Below are 22206 nucleotides of genomic sequence, written 5' to 3' on the forward strand. Positions count from 1 at the left end.
TCTCTGATAAAACCAAATGTTGCATTTTTTCCAAGCTTTTTTATATGTGAGACCATGATGTTTTGAGTGAGACAGTTTGGTGATAAATGCAGATTCTGAAGTCAGATTGCTAGATTCAGGTCCTAGGTTCAACACAGTCCTTAGATATAGGACTGTGTTATGTAACATGCTGATATCTGAGTTTCTTTGTTTATAAAGAGAGAGTGAATTATGAATTGTGAAGAAAAGGTTAACACATATAAAGAGCTGCTAAGCCATTTATAAGCTCCCCAATTGCTAATTGCTGCTGCTATTAGAATGGAAAAATATAGAATATTTATACATGAACTTTTTTTTCAAGCAGCCAGAAATGAAGAAACAAGTGAAGATAGTGAAGAAGATAAAAAATATCAAGATATTTGGGAGCAGCAGCAGATGAGAAAAGCAGTTAAAATCACAAAGGTAATAATCTTTTATGCCATATGTATTAGTTTCCTGTGGCTACTGTAACAAATTACCACAAACTTGATGGCTAAAACAACAGACATTTATTCTCTCACAGTTGTTGAGGCTAGAAGTCTCAATTCAAGGTGTTGGCAGGGCTGTGCTCCTTTTGAAGGCCCTAGGAAAGAATTCTTTCTTTTTTCCTTTTTCCCCCACCCCCCTGTTTTTCTTTTTTTAATTGAAGTAAAGTTGACATAACAGTATTATGTTAGTTTCAGGTGTACAAGATAGTGATTGACTTTTAAATACATTATGAAATAAATCACCATGATAAGTCTAGTAACAATCTTTCACCACGCAAAATTATTACAGTGTAATTGACTATGTTCCTTATGCTGTATATCATATCCCTGTGACTTATTTATTTTATAACTGGAAGTTTGTACCTCTTAATCCCCTTCTCTTATTTCACCCTACCCCCATCCGCCTCCCCTCAGGCAACCACCAGTTTGCTCTTTGTGTCTATATTGTCTGTTTCTGTCTTGTTTGTTTCATTTTTTAGATTCCACATATAAGTGAGATCAAAGAGATTGTCTTTCTCTGTCTTGTTACACTTAGCATAATACCCTCTATGTCCATCCATGTTGTTGCAAATGGCATGATTTCATTCTTTTTTATAGCTGAATAATATTCAATTGTGTATATATACCACATATTCTTTATCTATTTGTATATCAATGGACACTTAAATTGCTTCCATATCTTGGCAATTGTGAATAATGCTGCAGTGAGCATAGGGTTGCATATAACTTTTCAAATTAACATTTTCGTTTTCTTCAGGTAATTACCCAGAGTGGAATTGCAGGATCATATGGTAGTTCTATTTTTAATATTTTGAGGAATCTCCGTGCTGTTTTCCATGGTGGCTGCACCAATTTACATTCCCATCAACAATGAACAAGGGTTCCCTTTTCTCCACATCCTTGCCAACCCTTGTTGTTTGTTGTCTTTTTGATAATAACCATTCTAATATGTATGAGGTATCTTATTTTGGTGTTGATTTGCATTTCCCTGATGATTAGTGATGTTGAGCATCCTTTCATATTTCTGTTGGCCATTTGTAAACCTTCTTTGAAGAAACGTCTTTTCAGATCCTCTGTGCATTTTTTGATCAGATTGTTTTTTTGATATTGAGGTGTATGAGTTATTTATATAATTTGAATATTAACAATTTATCAGATATATCATTTGCAGATACCTCCTCCCATTCAGTAGAGTGCCTTTTTGTTTTATTGATGGTTTCCTTTGCTTGTGCAGAAGGTTTTCAATTTGTAGTCTGATTTGATTATCTTTGCTTTTATTGCCCTTGCCTGAGAAGACATATCCAAAAAATATTGCTGAGACTCATGTTAAAGAGCATACTACCTATGTTTTCTTCTAGTTTTATGGTTTCAAAAATGAGTTTTGTATATGGTATAAGAAAGTGGTCCAGTTTCATTCTTTTGCATGCAGCTGTCCAGTTTTCCCAGCACCATTTATTGAAGGGACTATCTTTTCCCCCATTGTATATCCTTGTCGCCTTTGTTGTAGATTAATTGACCATATAAGCATGGGTTTATATCTGGTCTCTCTATTCTGTTCCATTGATCTATGTGTCTGTTTTTGTGACAGTAACATACTGTTTTGATTACAATATAGTTTGAAATATATAGAGTGAAATCCGGGAGTTTGATATCTCTAGCTTTGTTCTTTCTCAAGATTGCTTTGGCTATTTCAGGGTTTTTGTAGTTCCATATAAATGTCAAGATTATTTGTTCTAGTTCCATGAAATATTTCATTGGTATTTTGGTAGGGATTGCATTGAATCTCCCAGCAGAGAATTCTTTCTTGCTTTTTGTAAGTTCTGGTAGCTCCAGGTATTCCTTGCTTTGTGACTACATAAATTCTATCTCTACCTCCTTCTTCACATGGCCTTCTCTATGCCTCTACTTTGTGTGTCTCTTATAAGGATACTTGTCATTGGATTTAGGGCCTACTTGGATAATCCAGAATGATCTCATCTTGAGATTCTTCACTTAATTATAACCACAAAGACTCTTTTTCCAAATAAGGTCATATTCAGAGGTTCCAGGGGTTAGGATATAGACCTATCTTTGGGAGGTCATCATTCAACCCACTATACCATGTGCATTATGTTTTTTTCCCACTAGATTATAAATACTTCTACATATTGTAAGTCCCTTGAGGGAACCATCTTTTTTACTTTTAATTTTACAGTTATATGGTAGATGCCTAAATGTGAAGTTCAAACAAATAAATAGTGAGGGTTAAAACAAAACTAACAAACAAAAAAAAGTATTATACTTGGGGTGGAAAGTCCTAGATTTGGGTTGTGGCTCTACCACTAAAAAATACTCTCTCTGAAGTCAAGAATTATTAACTACTTTTTTCAGTTTTATATCCCATAGTGCCTAATATTGTGAGAGCTCAATAATTATTTGTGTGACTTTGAGAAAATAATTTCATGTTTCTAAATCTCAGTTTTCTCATCAATAAAGTGGGAATAATAAAGTGGGAATGATAATGTTACCTACCTGAGTAGGTGGCTGTAAGGCTCAAAGTTATAATGATCTAATCTAAGTCAAAGTGCTTATAAATTTTATAACAAATGCAAGTTTTATTTTTAATCTTTTTAATAGGAATGCTTTGAAAGATTTTTTGCTCTTTTAAGCAAGAAAGTATTGTACGATCTTCATGTTATTAAAACTAAAAAGCTAAGTAAAAGTAAGCCTTCAGTTGCAATTTAGAAGTCTCTGAGCCATTTTTTTTTTTTTTTAGTTATTTGCAATCTGAATTTTTTTGCTATTAGTAAGAACTGGTAAATATTTGCTTGGTTTTTTTCCTTCCTTTTTTTTTTTCTTTCTTTTGTTCAGATGTGTGTTTTTTGAACTTTTCTCTTAAGGTAATGGCCAAGAGTGGTATTACTAATAAAGAAGATGAACATTTTTATGGCACTTACTACATTTTTCTCTGTTGTCTTCTAGAGAAAATTTAGATCACTCCGTAATGCCACTGTTATTATGGGAATGTTTTACCATAATCTTGCCAGCTTTAGGTATAAGTTCACTTGGTGAAAATGGAATCTCAAGTTTATTTGATTTGCATTTTTATTACTGATGTGGGTACATTTACTGATTTCTTTATTAAAGATTTACTGCATACCACTGTATTCATTTCCTGTGACTGCTCTGATAAATTACTGCAAACTGAATGACTTGAAAGCACCAAATTCTATTTTCTCACACTTTTGGAGGCCAGAAGTCCAAAATCAAGGTGTTGATATAGCTACACTCCTTCCAAAAAGCTCTAGAGGATAATCTATTCCTTGACTATTTTAGCTTCTGGTGGCTGTTGGCATTCCTTGGTGTATAGCTGTATCTCTCTACTCCATCTTCACATCACCTCCTCTTTTTGCATCCCAAACTGTCTCTCCTTCTCTTCTATGAGGCTACATGTAATTACAGTTAGGACTCATTTAGTTAATCCAGGATAAGCTCCTATTCTCCAGAACCTGAACTTAATCACATCTTTTGCCATATAAGGTAATATTAATTCACAGGTTTGGGATTTTAGAACCTGGGCATATCTTTTGGGGATCACCGTGTAGCCTCTGTAACTACTTAACAGTGGTAGACAAAAGAATGTACAATCTTTGCAGGGGAGAGACAGCTAAACCAAATAATTGTAGTAAAATCTTACAAGGTTCTGTGGCAGAATTCTGTACAGGGTTCTGAAATAGCACAAAGGAACAAGTGAGTGGTCAGTTTTATAGGCGAGAGGGTGGATGGGAAGGTTTGGAAAAGCCTGTAAGAAAATGGTCAAATTTGAATGAGTCTTTGAAAGATGTTTATGATGTAAGGGATTTGAAGCAGAAGAGGATATCAGGGGTGAAGACATGAAGTTTGAAAAGGTCTGGTTAATTTGGGAATTTGTAGGTATGATTCGAACTGGATAGGAGACTTGCTAAGAATTTATATGAGAAATGATGGAGTCTCATGGAAAATATAAAAAGTATAGTTAAGCCATTGAGTTGACTAATTATCTGGTCCACTTCTTCACATATCCTTTTCTAAAACAGGTTCTTCAGAACCTTTTCAACATTCTAAGCATGATGGTGATGAGTGAGTTATGATGAGCCAGAGGACAGTAATATGAAATGTACTGAGTTACAACATATATGAGCTAGGAATGCATTCCTCTGCAAGTAACAGAAAACCCAAATAATGGTGGCTTAAAGAAAATTAAAAGCTTTACCTAGAAACCCACCAGCAGACTTCCATTTGCTTTCCTTTCATTAAACTGGAGTTAGGTGGCAACATCTATCATGAAAAACAGGTGTTTGGTTTGTTGTTGTTTTAATTTATTTTACTGAAGTATAGTTTATTTATAATATTGTGTTAATTTCTACTGTACAGGAAAGTGATTCAGTTATACATATATATACATTCTTTTTCATATTCTTTTCCATTATGATTTATCACAGGATATTGAATAGAGTTCCCTGGGCTATAGAGTAGGACCTTGTTGATTATCATTCTGTATATAATAGTTTCCATCTGCTAATCCCAAACTCCCAATCTATCCCTCCCCCACTCCCCCTTGTCAACCACAAGTCTGTTCTCTATGTCTGTGAGTATGTTTCTGTTTTGTAGACAAGTTCATTTCTGTCATATTTTAGACTCCACATATAAGTGATATCATATGGTATTTGTCTCTCTTTCTGACTTACTTCACTTAGTATGATAATATCTAGGGCCATCCATGTTGCTGCAAATGGCATTATTTCATTCCTTTTTATGGCTGAGTAGTATTCCATTGTATATATGTACCACATCATCTTTTTTTTTTTTTTTTTTATCATCTTTATCCATTCATCTTCAATGGGCATTTAGGTTGTTTCCATGTCTTGGCTATTGTAAATAGTGTTGCAATGAACATTGGGGTGCATGTATCTTTTTGAATTATAGTTTTCTCTGGATGTATGCCCAGGAGTGGGATTGCAAGATCATATGGCAACTCTATTTTTAGTTTTTTGAGGAACGTCCATACTGTTTTCCACAGTGGCTGCACCAATTAGCATTCCCAACAACAGTGTAGGAGGGTTCCCTTTTCTCCATACCCTCTCCAGCATTTGTTATTTGTATACTTTTTAATGATGGCCATTCTGACTGGTGTGAGGTGATACCTCATTGTAATTTTGTTTTGCATTTTTCTAATAATTATCAGTATTCAGCATCTTTTCATGTGCCTGTTGGACATCTGTATGTCTTTTTAGATAAATTTCTATTTAGGTCTTCTGCCCATTTTTCTATTGGGTTGGTTTTTTTTGTTACTGAGTTGTATGAGCTGTTTGTAGATTTTGGAAATTAAGCCCCTGTCAGTTACATCATTTGCAAATATTTTCTTCCAGTCTGTAGGTTGTCTTTCCATTTTGTTTATGGTTTCCTTTGCTGTGCAAAAGCTTATAAGTTTGATTAGGTCCAACTTGTTTATTTGTGCTTCTATTTCTGTTGCCTTGGGAGACTGACCTAAGAAAACATTGGTAGGATTTATTTCAGAGAATGTTTTGCCTATGTTCTCATAGAGTTTTATGGTGTCATGTCTTATATTTAAGTCTGTAAGCCATTTTGAGTTTACTTTTTGTGTATGGAGTAAAGGTATGTTCTAACTTCATTGATTTACATGTGGCTGTCCAACTTTCCCAACACCACTTCCTGAAGAGACTGTCTTTTCTCCATTGTATATTCTTGCCTCCTTTGTTGAAGATTAATTGACCATAGGTGTGTGGGTTTATTTCTGGTCCCTCTCTTTTCCATTGATCCATATGTCTGTTTTTGTGCCGGTACCATGCTGTTTTTTTTTTTTTTTTTTTTTTTTTTTTAATGCTATTCTTGTCTGCTTACATTCTTTTTATGTATGTATGTATGTATGTATGTATGGCTTTGTTGGGTCTTCGTTTCTGTGCGAGGGCTTTCTCTAGTTGTGGCAAGCGGGGGCCACTCTTCATCGCGGTGTGGGGGCCACTCTTCATCGCGGTGCGCGGGCCTCTCACTATCGCGGCCTCTCGTTGCCGAGCACAGGCTCCAGACGCGCAGGCTCAGTAATTGTGGCTCACGGGCCGAGTTGCTCCGCAGCATGTGGGATCTTCCCAGACCAGGGCTCGAACCCGCGTCCCCTGCATTAGCAGGCAGATTCTCAACCACTGCGCCACCAGGGAAGCCCCCATGCTGTTTTTATTACTGTGGCTTTCTAGGATTGTCTGAAGTTTGGGAGGGTTATACCTCCAGCTTTGTTCGTTTTCTTCAGGATTGCTTTGGCAATTCTGGGTATTTTATGGTTCTATATAAATTTTAGGATTATTTGTTGTAGTTTGGTGAAAAATGGTATAGGTAATTTGATAGGCATCAGATTAAATCTGTAGATTGCTTTGGGTAGCATGGCCTTTTTAACAATATTAATTCTTCCAATCCAAGAGCATGGGATATCTCCCATTTCTTTAAATCATCTTCAATTTCCTTTATTAATGTTTTATATTTCTCAGCATATATCTTTCACCTCCTTGGTGAGGTTTATTCCTAAGTATTTTCTTTTTTGATATGATTTTAAAAGGGATTGTTTTTTTCTTTCCCTTTCTGGTATTTTGTTGTTAGTGTAAAGAAATGCAACCAATTTCTGTGTGTTAATCTTGTATCCTGGCTACCTTGTGAATTCGTTTAACAGTTCTGATAGTTTTTCTGTGGGTCATTAGGGTTTTCTACATATCATGTCATATAATGACAGTTTTACCTCTTCCCTTCCAATTTGGATCCCTTTTATTTCTTTTTCTTGTCTGATTGCTGTGGCTAGGACTTCCAGTACTATGTTGAATAGAAGAGGTGAGAGTGAGCATCCTTGTGTTGATCTAGATTTTAGCGTGAAGGCTTTCAGTTTTTCACCATTGAGTATTATATTGGCTGTAGGTTTGTCATAGTTTTTATTATATTGAAATATGTTCTCTCTATACCCAGTTTGGTATGAGTTTTTATCATGAATGAATGTTGAATTTTGTCAAATGCTTTTTCTGCATCTGTTGAGATGATCATGTAGTTTTTGTCTTTTCTGTGTCAGTGTGGTGTATCACATTGATTGATTTGCATATTTTGAACCATCCTTGTGACCCTGGGATGAATCCAACTTGGTCATAGTGTATGATCTTTCTTATGTGTTGTTGGATTCAGTCTGCTAGTATTTTACTGAGAATTTTTGCATCTATAATCATCAAAGATATTGGCCAGTAATTTTCTTCTTTTGTAGTGTCTTTGTTTGGTTTTGGTATCAGGGTGATGATGGCTTCATAGAATGTCTTTGGGAGTTTTCCCTCCTCTTCACGCTTTTGGAAGAGTTTGAGAAGGATCAGTATGAGTCCTTTTTTGTGTGCTTGGTAGGATTCGCCTGTGAAGCCGTCAGGCCCTGGACTTTTGTTTGTAGGGAGTTTTTTTATTACAGATTCTATTTCACTTCTAGTGATTGGTCTGTCCAAGGTATCTATTTCTTCTTGATTCAATTTTGGTGGGATGTTTCTAGAAACTTGTCCATTTCTTCTAGGTTGTTCAATTTGTTGGCATATAATTGTTCATAGTATTCACTTATGGTGTTTTTTATTTCTGCAGTATCAGTTGTGATTTCTCCTCTTTCACTTCTCATTTTGTTTATTTGAATCCCCTCTCTTTTCTTCTTGGTGAGCCTATCTAGAGGTTTGTCAATCTTGTTTATCCTTTCAAAGAACCAGCTCTTGGTTTTATTGATTTCTTTCTATTGTTTTTTTAACCCCTATTTCATTTATTTCCTCTCTGGTCCTTATTATTTCCTTCCTTCTGCTTACTTTGGGTTTTGTTTGTTCTTCTTTTTCTAATTCTTTTAGGTGTTAGGGTAGGTTTTTATTTGGGATTTTTCTTGTTCTTTGAGGGAGGCCTGTATCACAATGAACTGCCCTCTAAGAACTGCTCTGCTGTAGCCCATGGATTTTTGTATGATTGTATTTTCATTGTCATTTGTCTCAAGGTATTTTTTAATTTCCTCTTTGATTTCATCATTGACCCATTGGTTTTTTTGGTAGCATGTTGTTTAGTCTCCATGTAATCTTTTTTTTTTTTTTTCTCTTTTCTTTTTCTGTGGTTGATTTCAGTTTCAAGCTGTTGTGGTTAGAAAACCTGCTTGAAAAAATTTCTATACTCTTAAATTTGTTGAGGCTTGTTTTGTGCCTCAGTATGTGGTCAACCCTAGAGAATGTTCCATGTGCACTTGAAAAGACTGTGTATTGGGTTTTTTGGATATAATGTCCTGAAAATATCAATTAAGTCTAAATGCTCTAGTGTATCATTTAGGATCTCTGCTGCGTTATTGATTTTCTGTCTAGAAGATCTGTCCATTGATTTGAGTAGGGTGTTTAAGTCTCCTACTATTATTGTACTCCCATCCCTTTTCCCCTTTATGTCTGTTAGTATTTGTTTTATGTATTTGGGTGCTCCTATATTGGGTGCATATATGTTGACAAATGTAATATCCTCCTCTTGTATTGATCCTTTCATCATTATATAGTGTTCCTCTTTATCTTTCTTTATGACCTTTGTTTTAAAGTTCATTTTGCCTGATATGAGTAGTGCTACCCCTGCTTTCTTGTCATTTCTGTTTGCATGAGATATCTTTTTCCATCCCCTCACTTTTAGTCTGTGTCCTTCACTCTGAAGTGGGTCTCTTGTAGACAGCATATGGTAGGCTCTTGTTTTTTAATCCAATCTGCCACTCTGTATTTTTTGATTGCAGCATTTAGTCCATTGACATTTAAGGTAATTATTGATAGGTATGTATTTATTGCCATTTTTAACCTTGTTTTCCAGTTGATTTTGTATTTTTTCTTTGTTCCTTTCTTTTTGTTTTTCCTTTTGTGGTTTGATAATTTTCTTTTGTATTATACTTGTTCCCTTCTTTTTGGTTTTTGTGAATCTGTTGTATGTTTTTTGATTTGTGGTAACCCATATGGTTTTCAAGTATGTTGACCCATTACTATATCTACTTGCTTTAGACTGATAATCATATAGGCTCAAACACATTCTAAAATTTAAAAATCTACATTTTTTTACTCTCCTACCCGGCATTTTATGATTTTGATACCCTCTTTTACATCTTCATGTTTATCCTTTTTCTGTTCATTTTGCTTATCATCCCTTTCACAAAAATGTTTTTGTTTTTTACTTTAATCTGTATCCTGGCTTAAGTGATTTACTTTCCATTTTTGATTTTCTCTTTTATATAGATTATTGCTTCTTTTCTATTTAGAGAAGGCCTTTAATTATTTCTTTTAGTATAGGTTTAGTATTGCTGTTATTCTTTTAGTTTTTGCTCTTCTGAGAAATTCTGTCTCTCTCCTTCTATTCCAAATGATAATCTTGCTGAGTAGAGTATCCTAGATTGCAGATTTTTTCCTTTCAGGACTTTGACTATAACTTGCCACTCCTTTCTGTCCTACAATGTTTTCTATAGGAAAATCAGGTAATAGCCTTATGGTGGTTCCTTTGCAATTAACTCTTTTTACTCCCTTCTGGCCTGCAGTGTTTTCTATAGGGAAATCAGGTAATAGCCTTATGCGGTTTCCCTTGTAATTAACCCTTTTACTCTTGGTGCCTTTAGAATCCTCTCTTTATCTTTAACTTTTGCCACTTTAATCATAATATGTCTTGGTGTAGGTCTGCTTGGGTTCATCTTGTTTGGGACCCTCTGTGCTTCCTGTGCCTAGATATCTGTTTCCTTCTTTAGGTTTGGGAAGTTTTCAGCCATAATTTCGTCAAATACATTTTCGATCCCCTTGTCTCTTTCTTCCCCTTCTGAAATTCCTATTATGCCTAGATTGGCACACTTTATATTTAAGATTTTAAAAACTTTTATTGTGGACATATAATAATATAATGAATCCCCCTCTGTGGACCATCATTCAGCTTCAAAGATTGCCAACTATTGGCTAACTTTGTTTCATCGATGCCCTCATGTACTCACCCTGCCCATATTATTATGTTTTAGTTAATAGACTTTTTTTTTTTTAGAGAAGTTTTAGGTTCACAAAAAATTAAGCAGATAATATGCAGCATTCCCACCTCTCCCTCTTCACCTAGTTTCTCCCATTATTAACATCTTGCATTAGTGTGGTACATTTGTTACAATTGATGAACAATACTGAGACATTATTATTAACCAAAGTCTATAGCTTATATTACAGTTCACTCTTTGTGTTGTACAGTTCTATGAGCATAAGCTGTTTATTCCACAATTTATAGAGTCGATTATCCCTAAGACCATAAATGTCTGGACTAAATGTAAACTGCCTTCTAAATCTTTAGTCCAGGAACCAGTGAAGTGATAAAAAAAGCCCTTGGAACTAACTGAAAATTGTAAAGTTGAGACAACAGCAGACCATACTAAAAATCACCACTCCTGGTACATAAAAGCAACTGTAGCGCAAGTCATCTTTGCCCAAAGTGTGGGTGGGGCTGTGGGCTGAGGAGGAGCCTTCATCCTGCCCTGGCCCTTGTGGGCCTGGAGGAGACAGAACCCACTCTTCAAGGAACAGTAATTTTAATTGAAACAACATTGTTGAGGCAGCAGGAGCAGGAAGGAGAGCGTAGAACTTTCCACAAGCATGACTGGAGTCAGAACCTCCGAGGTCCTTGCAGCAGGGAAGAGAGGCCTTTGAGTCAAGTACTGCAGTTCAGTGCTTTGGCCTGGGTGCTATACATGTCACTTCTACTCAGACTTCCTTAGCTGCAAGGAGGCATGTGGCTGTGCCCGGCTTCAAGGGAGAGCAGAAGTATCCTACCTTAACGGCAGTGTCCATGTACTCCAGTTGCTGGGGCCTCCACAAACTATGACCCATGGAGACTGCTGCTGCCATTAAGTCCCAGAGGTGGGGATGGGGGAGAGGTTCGGGGCTGCTTCAAGGCCTGGGCCCCACCAGTGGGTGACCCTGGCGAGGGCTCTGGAGCTCTGCAGGACACAGCCCTCAGCCTGTCCCTGAGCCCCTAGCTCACCCTCCAGCCTGAGGCCAGAGGACCTGGAGGGCCCAGGGAGAAGGCTGTGATCCTCCTCTCACTGCACTCTCTGCAGCGAGGACCACTGCCAGGCTGATTGTTGGCAGAGCAGGACCTCTAACCACTGGCAAGCTTTATATTATCCCATAGATCTTTTATATTGCTTCCATTTTTTTCATTTCTTTTATATTGGCTTTCTGTCTGCTGTTCTGATTGGGTGATTTACATTATTTTGTCTTTCAGAACACATTTGTTCTGCATCATTCAGTCTGCTATTTATTGCCTTTAGCTCAGCTTTCATCTGGGCAACTGAGTTTTCTAATTTTTCTTGGCTCCTCTATATAGTTTCTAGTTCCTTTTTACAGTAATATGTATTTCAATTATAGCCTTTCTTAATTCCTTCAGTATTTTCACTATCTCCTTGTTGAAATCAGTATCTATTAGATGAAGATGTCTGTTTCACTGTTTGTTCTTTCAGGGCAATTCTCTTGATCTTTTAATTGGGAGTGGTTGTTCTGCTTCTTCATTTTACTTATATTTCTCTTACTCTATGAGTTTAGGAGAAACAGTTAACTACTGTGGTCTTGGAGGGCAATTTTTATGTGGGAGTATCCATGTGTAGCCTGCATAGGTTTAATATTTTTGGTGGGAGGGCTGTTTTTAGTATGGCTGCCTCTTTCCTCAGTGTGTGCTGGCCGTTATCACCTTAAAAGGGGGTGTGACTGGTGTTGTGGTGACCCGAGCCTGAACTGAATGTTGAGCGGAGCCTCCTCTTTGCTCTGTGGTTGTCACAGCCCTGTTGGCAGCAGTGTCTACCCCCTAGTTGTTGGAGTAGAAACCCTCAGATCTGTTTCTGATGTGTGGTGTGAGATAGGTGGAATTGGAGCACTCCCACTGAGAGAGGAGCCACTGAGTGTTCCTCTACCGGAGCTATCCACTGTGAAGTGCGCGCCATGGTGTCACCTGAAACCCATTGTGAAAGCTCACAAAGTATACTGTTGGTGGCATGCCCTTGGCCCCACCTCAACTTTGGGAATGCAGGCAGTAGTCCCTGGTGTCCCTCAGGCCCTGTGTTTACAAAGCCACCAGCGCAAATCAACCAGTGCAGATCCACTGAAGTCAGGTACCACGACTGCAGTAGTTGCACACCTGGACCCGCCATGGGAGCTATGGAAGCAACGCAGACCCTGTCCCAGCCTGCATGTGCGTGCACCCACAGAGCCCACAGATGCTAAGGCCAGACCCATCAGAGCTGCAGGAGCACCCGTTGTCCATTCAGATGTCGTGCAGTCGCTGAGTTTTTACAAAGCCAGTGGCCGTGGCATAAATCTGCAGATCACACAGTTGTGGGGAGATGGCTTAGATTTCAGCCCCGCTTCCTAAGTTGTGTGACCTCTGGTAATCAACTCGGATTTCAGCCCTGCCTCCACTTGTGGGCAACCCCCTGGTACTTGCATGCTCCCAGAGCTTGTAGAGGTGGTGCCAAGCCAGCTGAGAGCATGCAGAGAAGGAGGCTGCTATGGCGACCCCGCCCCTCCCTTCACTCACATGCACGTTAACAGTGGGGTTTCAGTGGCAGTCCCACTCCCTCTGTGAGCATGCCAAATGTGAGGCTGCTAATGGCAGGCACCGCCCCTCCCTTCTCACACCCCCTTAACAATGACACTTCACTTCTATGGCGGGCCCAGGCTTCTTCCATGTATACCCACCAGTTGTCGCTGTACCACACTCCAGCCCCTTCCTGCTGTCTCCACACAGCCAACCCCAGTCCTCCCCCTGGGTCTGTCCTCTAAAGCTGGAGTATCAGCACCCAGCCCCCGTGTGCACCAGCCAATGTGCATCTCAGGCTGGGGAGTGCAGGGCAGTGGCCTAGACCATCTGTTCTGGTCTCTCTATGCAAACTGGCTGCTGCTGTCTCCTCTGAGCCTCTGAAGCTCCCTTTCTGTCCCACATGAGGGGGCTTCCGAGGTATGGGAACCTTTTCCTCTTTCGTGACTCCCTCCCAGGGACACAGGTCCCATCCCGCTTCCCTTTTTTTTTTTTTCTTTCATCCTACCCAATTACATGGAGATCTTTCTTGCACTTTTAGGTTCTGAGATCTGCCAGGTTCAGTAGGTGTTCTGTGAGAATTGTTCCACAGAGATGTATTTTTCATGTATTTGTGGATGGAGGTGACCTCCATGTCCTTCTATTCTGCCACCTTGATTGGAGCCTCCAGTATGTGGTTTTTTGAGAGTATATTAGATCATAAACAGAACTAGCTATATAAACACTGAGAACCAAGCTTTTGTGAAAAATAAGATTTTGTAATTTGCCTCTTGCACGTGAATTTAAAGTTCTAAATTTTAAAACTGTGTGCAAATTTTAAAAACATTTTATTACAACCATGAAAAATGTCAGAGGCATGGAATTTTGAGCTGGTGAGACCTTGGTGTATCCAATCTGCTTTCATGCTATTAATATTTGTAACACTAATGAATGTTGAAAACAATATAAATTTTCATATTATTTTTAGGGACGAGACATAGATCTCTCTCATAGCAGTGAATCTCAAACAGTGAAGAAGTTCGATGCTTCCATTTCATTTCCACCAGTAAATTTAGAAATTATAAAGAAGCAACTAAATACTAGGTAAGTAATATTAATTTTAAAATTTACATTTGTCATAGACATTTAATAGTAAAAAAAATGAGCACTATAATCTTTTTAACTATTAAATATTAGTATTAAACAGATTTATAGGAAAAAATTAGCATCACCTGGGTTACCACATTAACATAACTGATTTCCTTTTTTATATGTCTTTTAGTGTTTATAATAAATATATATCATATAGTTATAATCAATAAAATCCAGTTCTGCTTTTTTCACTTACTATTTTTGTTAGCATTTATCTGCATTGTTAAATAGCCTTTAATTTTTCAAAATAATATGTCGGGAGTGATGGCAGCAAGATGCCAGAATAAGAAGCCCTAGACTTCGTTGCCTCACAGAGATACCAACTTAACAACAACATACTGTCCAAAAAGCCTTTATGAGTACTCCAGAAATCAGGAAGTTGTAGTACCCCAGGCAAGCTCAAAGCCCAAAATAGCCACATCGTAATGGGTAAGAAAAACCATTTCATTCCAACTGCATCTAGCCCCTCTCACAAGCCAGCACTGCTTTTGATGGAGAGAAAAAACCCAAGTCATAGCTTTTCCATTGGGAAGGAGAAAGAAGAGTGGAACACTGTCTTTTGGAAGTACTGCCCAAGGGACTTGTTTCTGTCTTGTCTGTCTCAGAGCACTGATGGGGAACCATCATACATTAGATGCCTGAGGGCCACAGAGGACAAGAAAGAGCTAAGCAGCCTGTTGCAGAGCCAGAAAGTCTGCAGTACTACAAACACCAGAGGGAACAAGAGACTACAGAATCCTGAAAAAGAAACCCACAAATCTCTATAATTAGGAAATTTCATATAGAAGCCCAGAGAAGGTGCATCCCCCAGGAAAGGTTTGAGAAGACACTCTTCCCCACACAACACCACTGGGAATCTCCAGTCAGGCTGATTGAAATGCACTTAAGGGAAACAGCTTCATATGGGGGAGAAACTCCCCTTAAGTGCGTTTTCAAATACACAAAACACAACAGAAAGATAACCAGATACATGAAGAAACAAGGAAACATGGCCCAATCAAAGGGCCAAAATTAATTCCAGAACTAAAAGAAACAGAGGTCTATGAATTACCTGACAGAGAATTCAGAATAATCTTCTTAAAGAAGATTAATGTGCCATAAGAGATCACAGACAACTAAAGAAATCAGGGAGATGATACATGAACAAGGTTGGAATACCAACAGAGTTGGAAACTAAGAAAGAACCAGAGGTTCTAGAGCTGAAAGTGTAATAACTGAACTAAAAAATTTACTGAAGGTAAGCAGACTATATCAAGCAGAAGAAACAAGCAAGACCTCAAAGAGTGATCATTTGAAATTACCAAGTCAGAGTAACAAAAAGAGAAAAGAATAAAGAAAAGTGAAGAAAGCCTAAGGGATTTATATGATGCTATCAAACAGAACAACATATACATTATGGGAATCCAAGAAGGAGAAGAGTAGCAGAATGGGACAGAGAGCTTATCTGAAGATATAATGGCCAAAGACTTATCAGCCTGAGGAAGGAAATGGGCATTCAACTTCAAAAAGTTAAAGGGACTCCAACAAGGATGAACACAAGGAGGCTTACACTGAGACAAGTATAATCAAACTTTCTAGATACAAAGAAAGAATTTAAAAAGCCACAAAACGAAAGCACCTCATCATGTACAAGAGAGCCCCGTAAGATTAACAGGAGACTTCTCAACAGAAGCATTACAGGGGCCAGAAGGGAGTAGGATGATATATTCAAAGCACTGAAAGAAAGAAACTGCCAACAGAGATTACTGTATCCAGCAAAACTGTCCTTCATGTATGAAGGAGAAATAAAGACCTCAGGTAAACAAAGCTGAGGGAGTTCATTACACTAGACCTGCCTTACAAAAATTGCTGAAAGATATCCTTCAAGTTGAAATGAAAGGACACGAGACAGTAGCATGAAGCATACAAAAATACGAAGTTCTCTGGTAAAGGTAAATAAATATATAAATACAGAATCCTGTAATACTGTAAGAGTGGTGTGAAAATCCCTTTTAATATAGAATTTTAAAGGTAAAAGCACAAAAATAACTATAACATGTTAATGGATACAAAATTTTTAAGTGTAATTTGTGATATCAATAACAAGATATGGAGGGGGAGATATAAAGGAGTAGAGTTTTTGTATGTGATTGAAGTGAAGATGTTGTCAGTTTAAAATAGATTATTAGAATTATAAGATGTTTTTTGGTAATCCCCATGGTAAACAAAAAGGAAATACCTATAGAAGATATGCAGAGGAAAATGAAAATGATCCAGAGCACATCACTACAAAAAAAAATCAACAAAACAGAAGGCAGCAAGAGAGGGAGAGGGACAAAATAACAAGACAGACAAAAATCAATTTAAAAATAACAATCGTAAGTCCTTCCATATCAATAATTACTTCAAATGTAAATGGATTATATTCTATAATCAAAAGACATATAGTGGCTGAATAGGTTGGGAAAAATAAAAGAAGCAAGATCCGGGAATTCTCTGGTGATCCAGTGGTTAGGATTCTGTGCTTTCACTGCCTAGCACCTGAGTCTGATCCCTGGTCAGGGAACTAAGGTCCCACAAGCTGCACAGCCAAAAAATTTTAAAAAGCAAGAGCCAACTATATACTATCTGCAAGAGGCTCACTTAGATTTAAGGATGCATATAGGATGAAAGTGATAGGATTGCAAAAATATTCCATGAAAACAGTAAACAAAAGAGAGAGGAGTGGCATTACTTAGAGAAAAGAATTTTAAGTTTAAAACTACAAGAGACAAGGATATTATGTAATATAAAAGGGTCAATTTATTGGGACAATCTAGCAATTATTTATATATATATGTATGCAACAGTAGAGCACCTAACTGTATAAAGCAAATATTGACAGAGCTGAAGGGAGAAATAGCAATATTATAATAGTATGAGACCTCAATATCACACTTGCAAATAATTGATGAAATAAACAGAGAATCCTAAGGAAACAGTGATCTTGAACAAAGCTAAATGAACCTAACAAATATATGGAATGTTCCACCCAACAGCAGCAGAATATACTTTCTTTTCAAGCACACAGATCATACTCTGCAGGATAGATCCCACATTAGGTCACAAACAAGTCTTAACAAATTTAAGGTTGAAATCATACCTTTTCCAAGCACAGTGCAGTGAGACTAGAAATCAGTAACAGAAAGGGAAAGGGAAAATTCACAAATGTGTGGAAACTAAACACGCTCTTGAACAACCAATGTACCAAAGAAGAAATCAAAATGGAAACTATAAAGTATCTTGAGGCAAATGAAAACAAAAACACCAAAAGTTATGGGATGCAGCAAAAGCAGTACTAAGAGGGAAGTTTATAGCAATGAACACATTAAAAAAGAAGAAAGATATCAAATCAACAACCTAACTGTACCTCAAAAAACTTAAAAAAGAACAAACTGAGCCCAGAATTATCAGAAGGAAGGAAATAGTAAAGATTAGAGCAGAATTAAACATAATAGAGCATAGAAAAAAACTGAAGAAAAATCAAAACTGAAAGTTGTTTTTTTTTTAAGATCAAAAAAATTGACAAACCTTTAGCCAGGCTAAGTGAAAAAGAGAATAGGTTCAAATAACAAAAATAAGAAAGAGAAATGTTACAGCTAATGCCACAGAAACAAAAAGGATCATAAGATACTACTCTAAACAATTATACACCAACAAACTAGATAACCAAGAAGAAATGGATCAATTTCAAGAAACATACAACCTACCAAGACTGATTTATAAAGAGATGAAAAATTTGAACAAACCTGTTACTAGTTAGGAGATTGAATTAGTAGTTAAAAACCTACCAACAAAGAAAAGCCCAGGACAGATAACCTCACTGTATAATTCTACCAAACATTTAAAGATGAATTAACACCATTCCTTCTCAAACCCTTCCAAAAACTGAAGAGGCGATAACATTCCCAAACTCATTCTATGAGGTCAGCATTACCCTGATCCCAAAATCTCAGACAAAGATAGTACAAGAAAAGAAAGTTAATAAGCCAATATTCCTGATGAATATTGATGTAAAAACCCTCAGGAAAATACTAGCAAATGTAATTAACAATACATTAAGAGGATTATACACATGACCAAGTGGGATTTATTCCTGGAATACAAGGATGATTCGTAAGAAAATCAGTGTGGTATACTACATTAACAGAATGAAGGGCAAAAACCACATGATCATCTCAATTGATACAGAAGACACCTTTGAGAAAATTAAGCACACTTTCATGATAAAAACCCTCACCCAACTAGGAATAGGAAGAAATTACTTGAACATAATAAAGGCCATATACGAGTAGCCCACAGCGAACATCATATTCAGTGGTGGAAAACCAAAATCTTTCCCTGTAAGATCAGGAACAAGGCAAGGATGCCTATTCTTGTCACTTCTATTCAAAGTATTGGGAGTCCTAGCCAGAGAATTCACGCAAGAAAAATAAGTAGATAAATAAATAAATAAAAGACATCCAAATGGGAAAGGAAGAAGTAAAATTATCTCTGTTCACAGATGATATGATCTTTTATGTAGGAAAGCCTGAAGACTACACTTACACACACACACACACACACACACACACACACACACACACACCTTGTTAGAGCTAATAAACAGATCTAGCAAATTGCAGAATGAAATATCAACACACAAAAATCAGTTGTTTCTATGCACTAACAATGAAAAGTCCAAAACTATATATTTAGAAAACACTCATTTACAATAGAATTAAAAAGAATAAAATTTAGGAATTAACTTAGTCAAGGAGGCAAAAGATTTGTACATCAAAAATTATAAAACATTGCTGAAAGAAATTGAAGACATAAGTAAATGGAAAGACATCCCATGTTCATGGATTAGAAAACTTAATACTGTTAAAATGTCCATATTACCCAAAGCAATCTATAGATGCAATGCATTCTCTATCAAAATCCCAATGGCATTTTTTGCAGAAATAGGAAGAAATCCTGAAATTCATATGGAATCTCAAAGGACCCAAGAAAGAAAAAGCACAGGCAACAAAAGCAAAAATAGACAAGTGGGACTACATCAAACTAAAATGTTTCTGCCTAACAAAGGAAATAATCAACAGAGTGAAAAGGCAACCAACGGAATAGGAGAAAATATTTGTAAACCATATATATGATAAGTGGTTAATACCCAAAATATATAAGTAGCTCATATAACTCAACAACAGACTATCCAACTGAAAAATGGGCAAAGGACTGGAATAGACATTTCTCAAAGAAGACATACAAGTGGTGAACAAACATGAAAAGATGCTCAACATCACCAATCAGGGAATTAACAAATCATAACCACACTGAGCTATCACCTCATACCCATTAAGGTGGCCACTATGAAAAATACAGAAATTGACTAGTATTGTCAAAGATATAGAGAAAAGGGAACTCTTATACACTGTTGGTGGGAATGTAAAATGGTCAGCTGCTATGGAGAACAATTTCCGAAAAAGTTAAAAATAGAATTACCATATGATCCAGCAATCCAACTTTTGGATATATAGCCAAAAGAATTCAAAAGAAAACAGTTCAAGAGATATTTGCACATTACAGCATTATTTACAATAGCTTAGAGATAGAAGCAACTTAAATGTCCATCAGCAGATGAATGGGTAAAGAAAATGTGGTATTTACACACAATGGAGTATTATCAGTGGTAAAAAAAAAAGATATCCTGTCATGCCACAACATGGATGAACCTTGAGGACTAAGAGAAATAAACCAGTTACAAAAAGATAAATACTGCATGATTCTACTTATATGAAGTATCTAAAGTAGTCATACTCTTTGGAACTGAAAGTAGAATGGTGGTTGCCAAGGGTGGGGGGAAATGGGAGTTGTTGATCAGTGGGTATAGAATTTCAGTTCTGCAAGATGAAAAAGTTCTAAAGATCTGTTATACAACAATGTGCATATCGTTAACACTACTGTAATATACTTTAATGGTTAAGATTGTAAATTTTGTTATATGTTTTTGACTGCAATAAAAAATAATAAGCATATTAGTAACATTTTGTTCATTGATACAGTTAGTATATCATGATTTATTTAAGTATTTCTGTGTTAGACATTGACATTTTGATTTCTAAATTTGTCTATTATAAATAATGCTACAGATGTTCATTATGAACGTTTTGTTCCTATAAGTCACTTAAACTGTTATTTTCTTTTTTTTTATAAACTTATTATTTTTGTCTGTGTTGGGTCTTCATTGTGGTGCACGGGCTTCTCATTGTGGTGGCTTCTCGTTGCGGAGCATGGACTCTAGGTGTATAGGCTCAGTAGTTGTGGCTCACGGGCTCTAGAATGCAGGCTCAATAGTTGTGGTGCACAGGCTTAGTTGCTCTGCAGCATGTGGGATCTTCCCAGACCAGGGCTCGAACCCGTGTCCCGTGCATTGGCAGGCGATTCTTGACCACTGCACCACCAGGGAAGTCCCAAAACGGTTATATTATTTCTTAAGATAAGTTTCTGGGGAAAGTTAACTGCAGCAAAATTAGGCATATTTTTATGGTTCTTGATACAAATACATTTCTAAAGCACAGCTAACCATTCATTATCTAATGCTATTAATAGTTATCTCTTAAATAGTATTAATCTCACGTTTATAAATAGTATTTTTTGTTAAAAATAAGGCAAACCCCATAATAGTTTGTTTTGTTTTAAATATTTATATATTTTCTGTTTTACTACTTAGGATCTAGTGTGCATCTTTAGATATATGAAAGAATAAGTATGACAGTAAAAGTCTCATTAGTCCTTACAACATTTAATACAAGGAGAGAGCTTGGTTCTCCTGCCACCAAAGCAAGTATTCTTAAAGAACATTTTTGTTGCTTTTTTTTTTTTTTTTATACCTGGGAAGTTTTTTCTAATACCTTGGAATAGGTTCAGAATTTTCTCCCCCTGTATCTTTTGTATAAATCAGGTTTACAGTAGCTTCATTCCTTGATCACACTGCAACTAAAATATGTTGGTCATGGTTTATTTAAATAGTTTGATGCAGAAAAGGACCTTCTGTAACATTTTATTGTGAAAGATATGAAAATTTTAGATGTACCATTTTTAGATTTCAGGTTATCTCTGTATTCTAGGAGGTTGGCAAACTACCAGCCTACTGCCCCTTTTTGTATATAAGGTTTTATTGAAACATAGCCATGCTTGTGCAATGTATTGTCTGTAGCTGCTTTTGTGCTACAGCATAAAATTGAGGAGTTACAACAGCAACCATCGAGCTTCCAAAGCCTAAAATGTTTACTATCTGGCCCTTTACCAAAAAAGTTTGCCAGCCTCTGTTCTAGGTCATTGTTTTTCAGTAGTGATGTTAAGTGATGAGATTATCTTGATTAAAGATGATTTTTGTAATGTTTTCACTATCATTTACTCTCCTTCTGATACAGAGCTAGAATTATAGATAGATTTCATCTAGAATCACATATAACTCAGAACTTTTTTTTTTTTGAGATTGTGTTTGAGAGAGTTGTCTTGCATGAGTAATAGAACAGAAAAAAATAGCAGACCACTGATATAGATTAGCATTTCACTTTATCCAGATAAATGTTATTTTTAACTTTAGTGTACTTTATTTTTTTTATTAACGGGGTTCTTTATTTTAAAAGAAAATGTATTTTATGGTTTAAAGACAGAAAAGTCAAACAGTACAAAAGCTTATACAGAGAAAAGGAAGTCATCTTCCCCAGAGGAAACCATTTCTACCAGTTTCCTATGTTTCCTTACAGAAGTAATATATATGTATGTCTGTATAAGCACATATGTACTTATATATTGCCCCATTTTTAATACAAAATTGAAGCACACTTATATACCCTGTTCCATACCTTGTTTTTCCATATATGTACTTACACGTTTACTGCTGTAACCGGCAATACTACACTTAAAGCATTTAAAGCTACACTTTAATACTACACTTAAAGCATTAATAATGCTTGCTGTA

The 22206-nt window shown here is 36.6% G+C and overlaps 1 protein-coding gene across 6 annotated transcripts in view; it reads left to right on the plus strand.

The window, feature by feature from the left end:
• The window catches only part of GCFC2 (GC-rich sequence DNA-binding factor 2), a 73159-nt gene that overhangs the window by 21720 nt on the left and 29233 nt on the right, over positions 1 to 22206 (plus strand). For 5 of the 6 annotated variants that reach the window (XR_009009938.1, XM_057558407.1, XM_007174688.2 and 2 more), the window contains exons 4-5: positions 341 to 441; positions 14056 to 14171. Coding sequence is in view for 5 of the 6 variants with exons in the window: in XM_057558407.1 (XP_057414390.1) it covers positions 341 to 441; positions 14056 to 14171 (217 nt within the window). In the remaining variant the exon portion in view is untranslated. The remainder of the gene's footprint in view (positions 1 to 340; positions 442 to 14055; positions 14172 to 22206) is intronic. The other variant, XM_057558408.1, reaches the window with a different exon arrangement.

Source organism: Balaenoptera acutorostrata, chromosome 12 (genome assembly GCF_949987535.1).
Source record: "Balaenoptera acutorostrata chromosome 12, mBalAcu1.1, whole genome shotgun sequence".
Lineage (NCBI taxonomy): Eukaryota > Metazoa > Chordata > Mammalia > Artiodactyla > Balaenopteridae > Balaenoptera > Balaenoptera acutorostrata.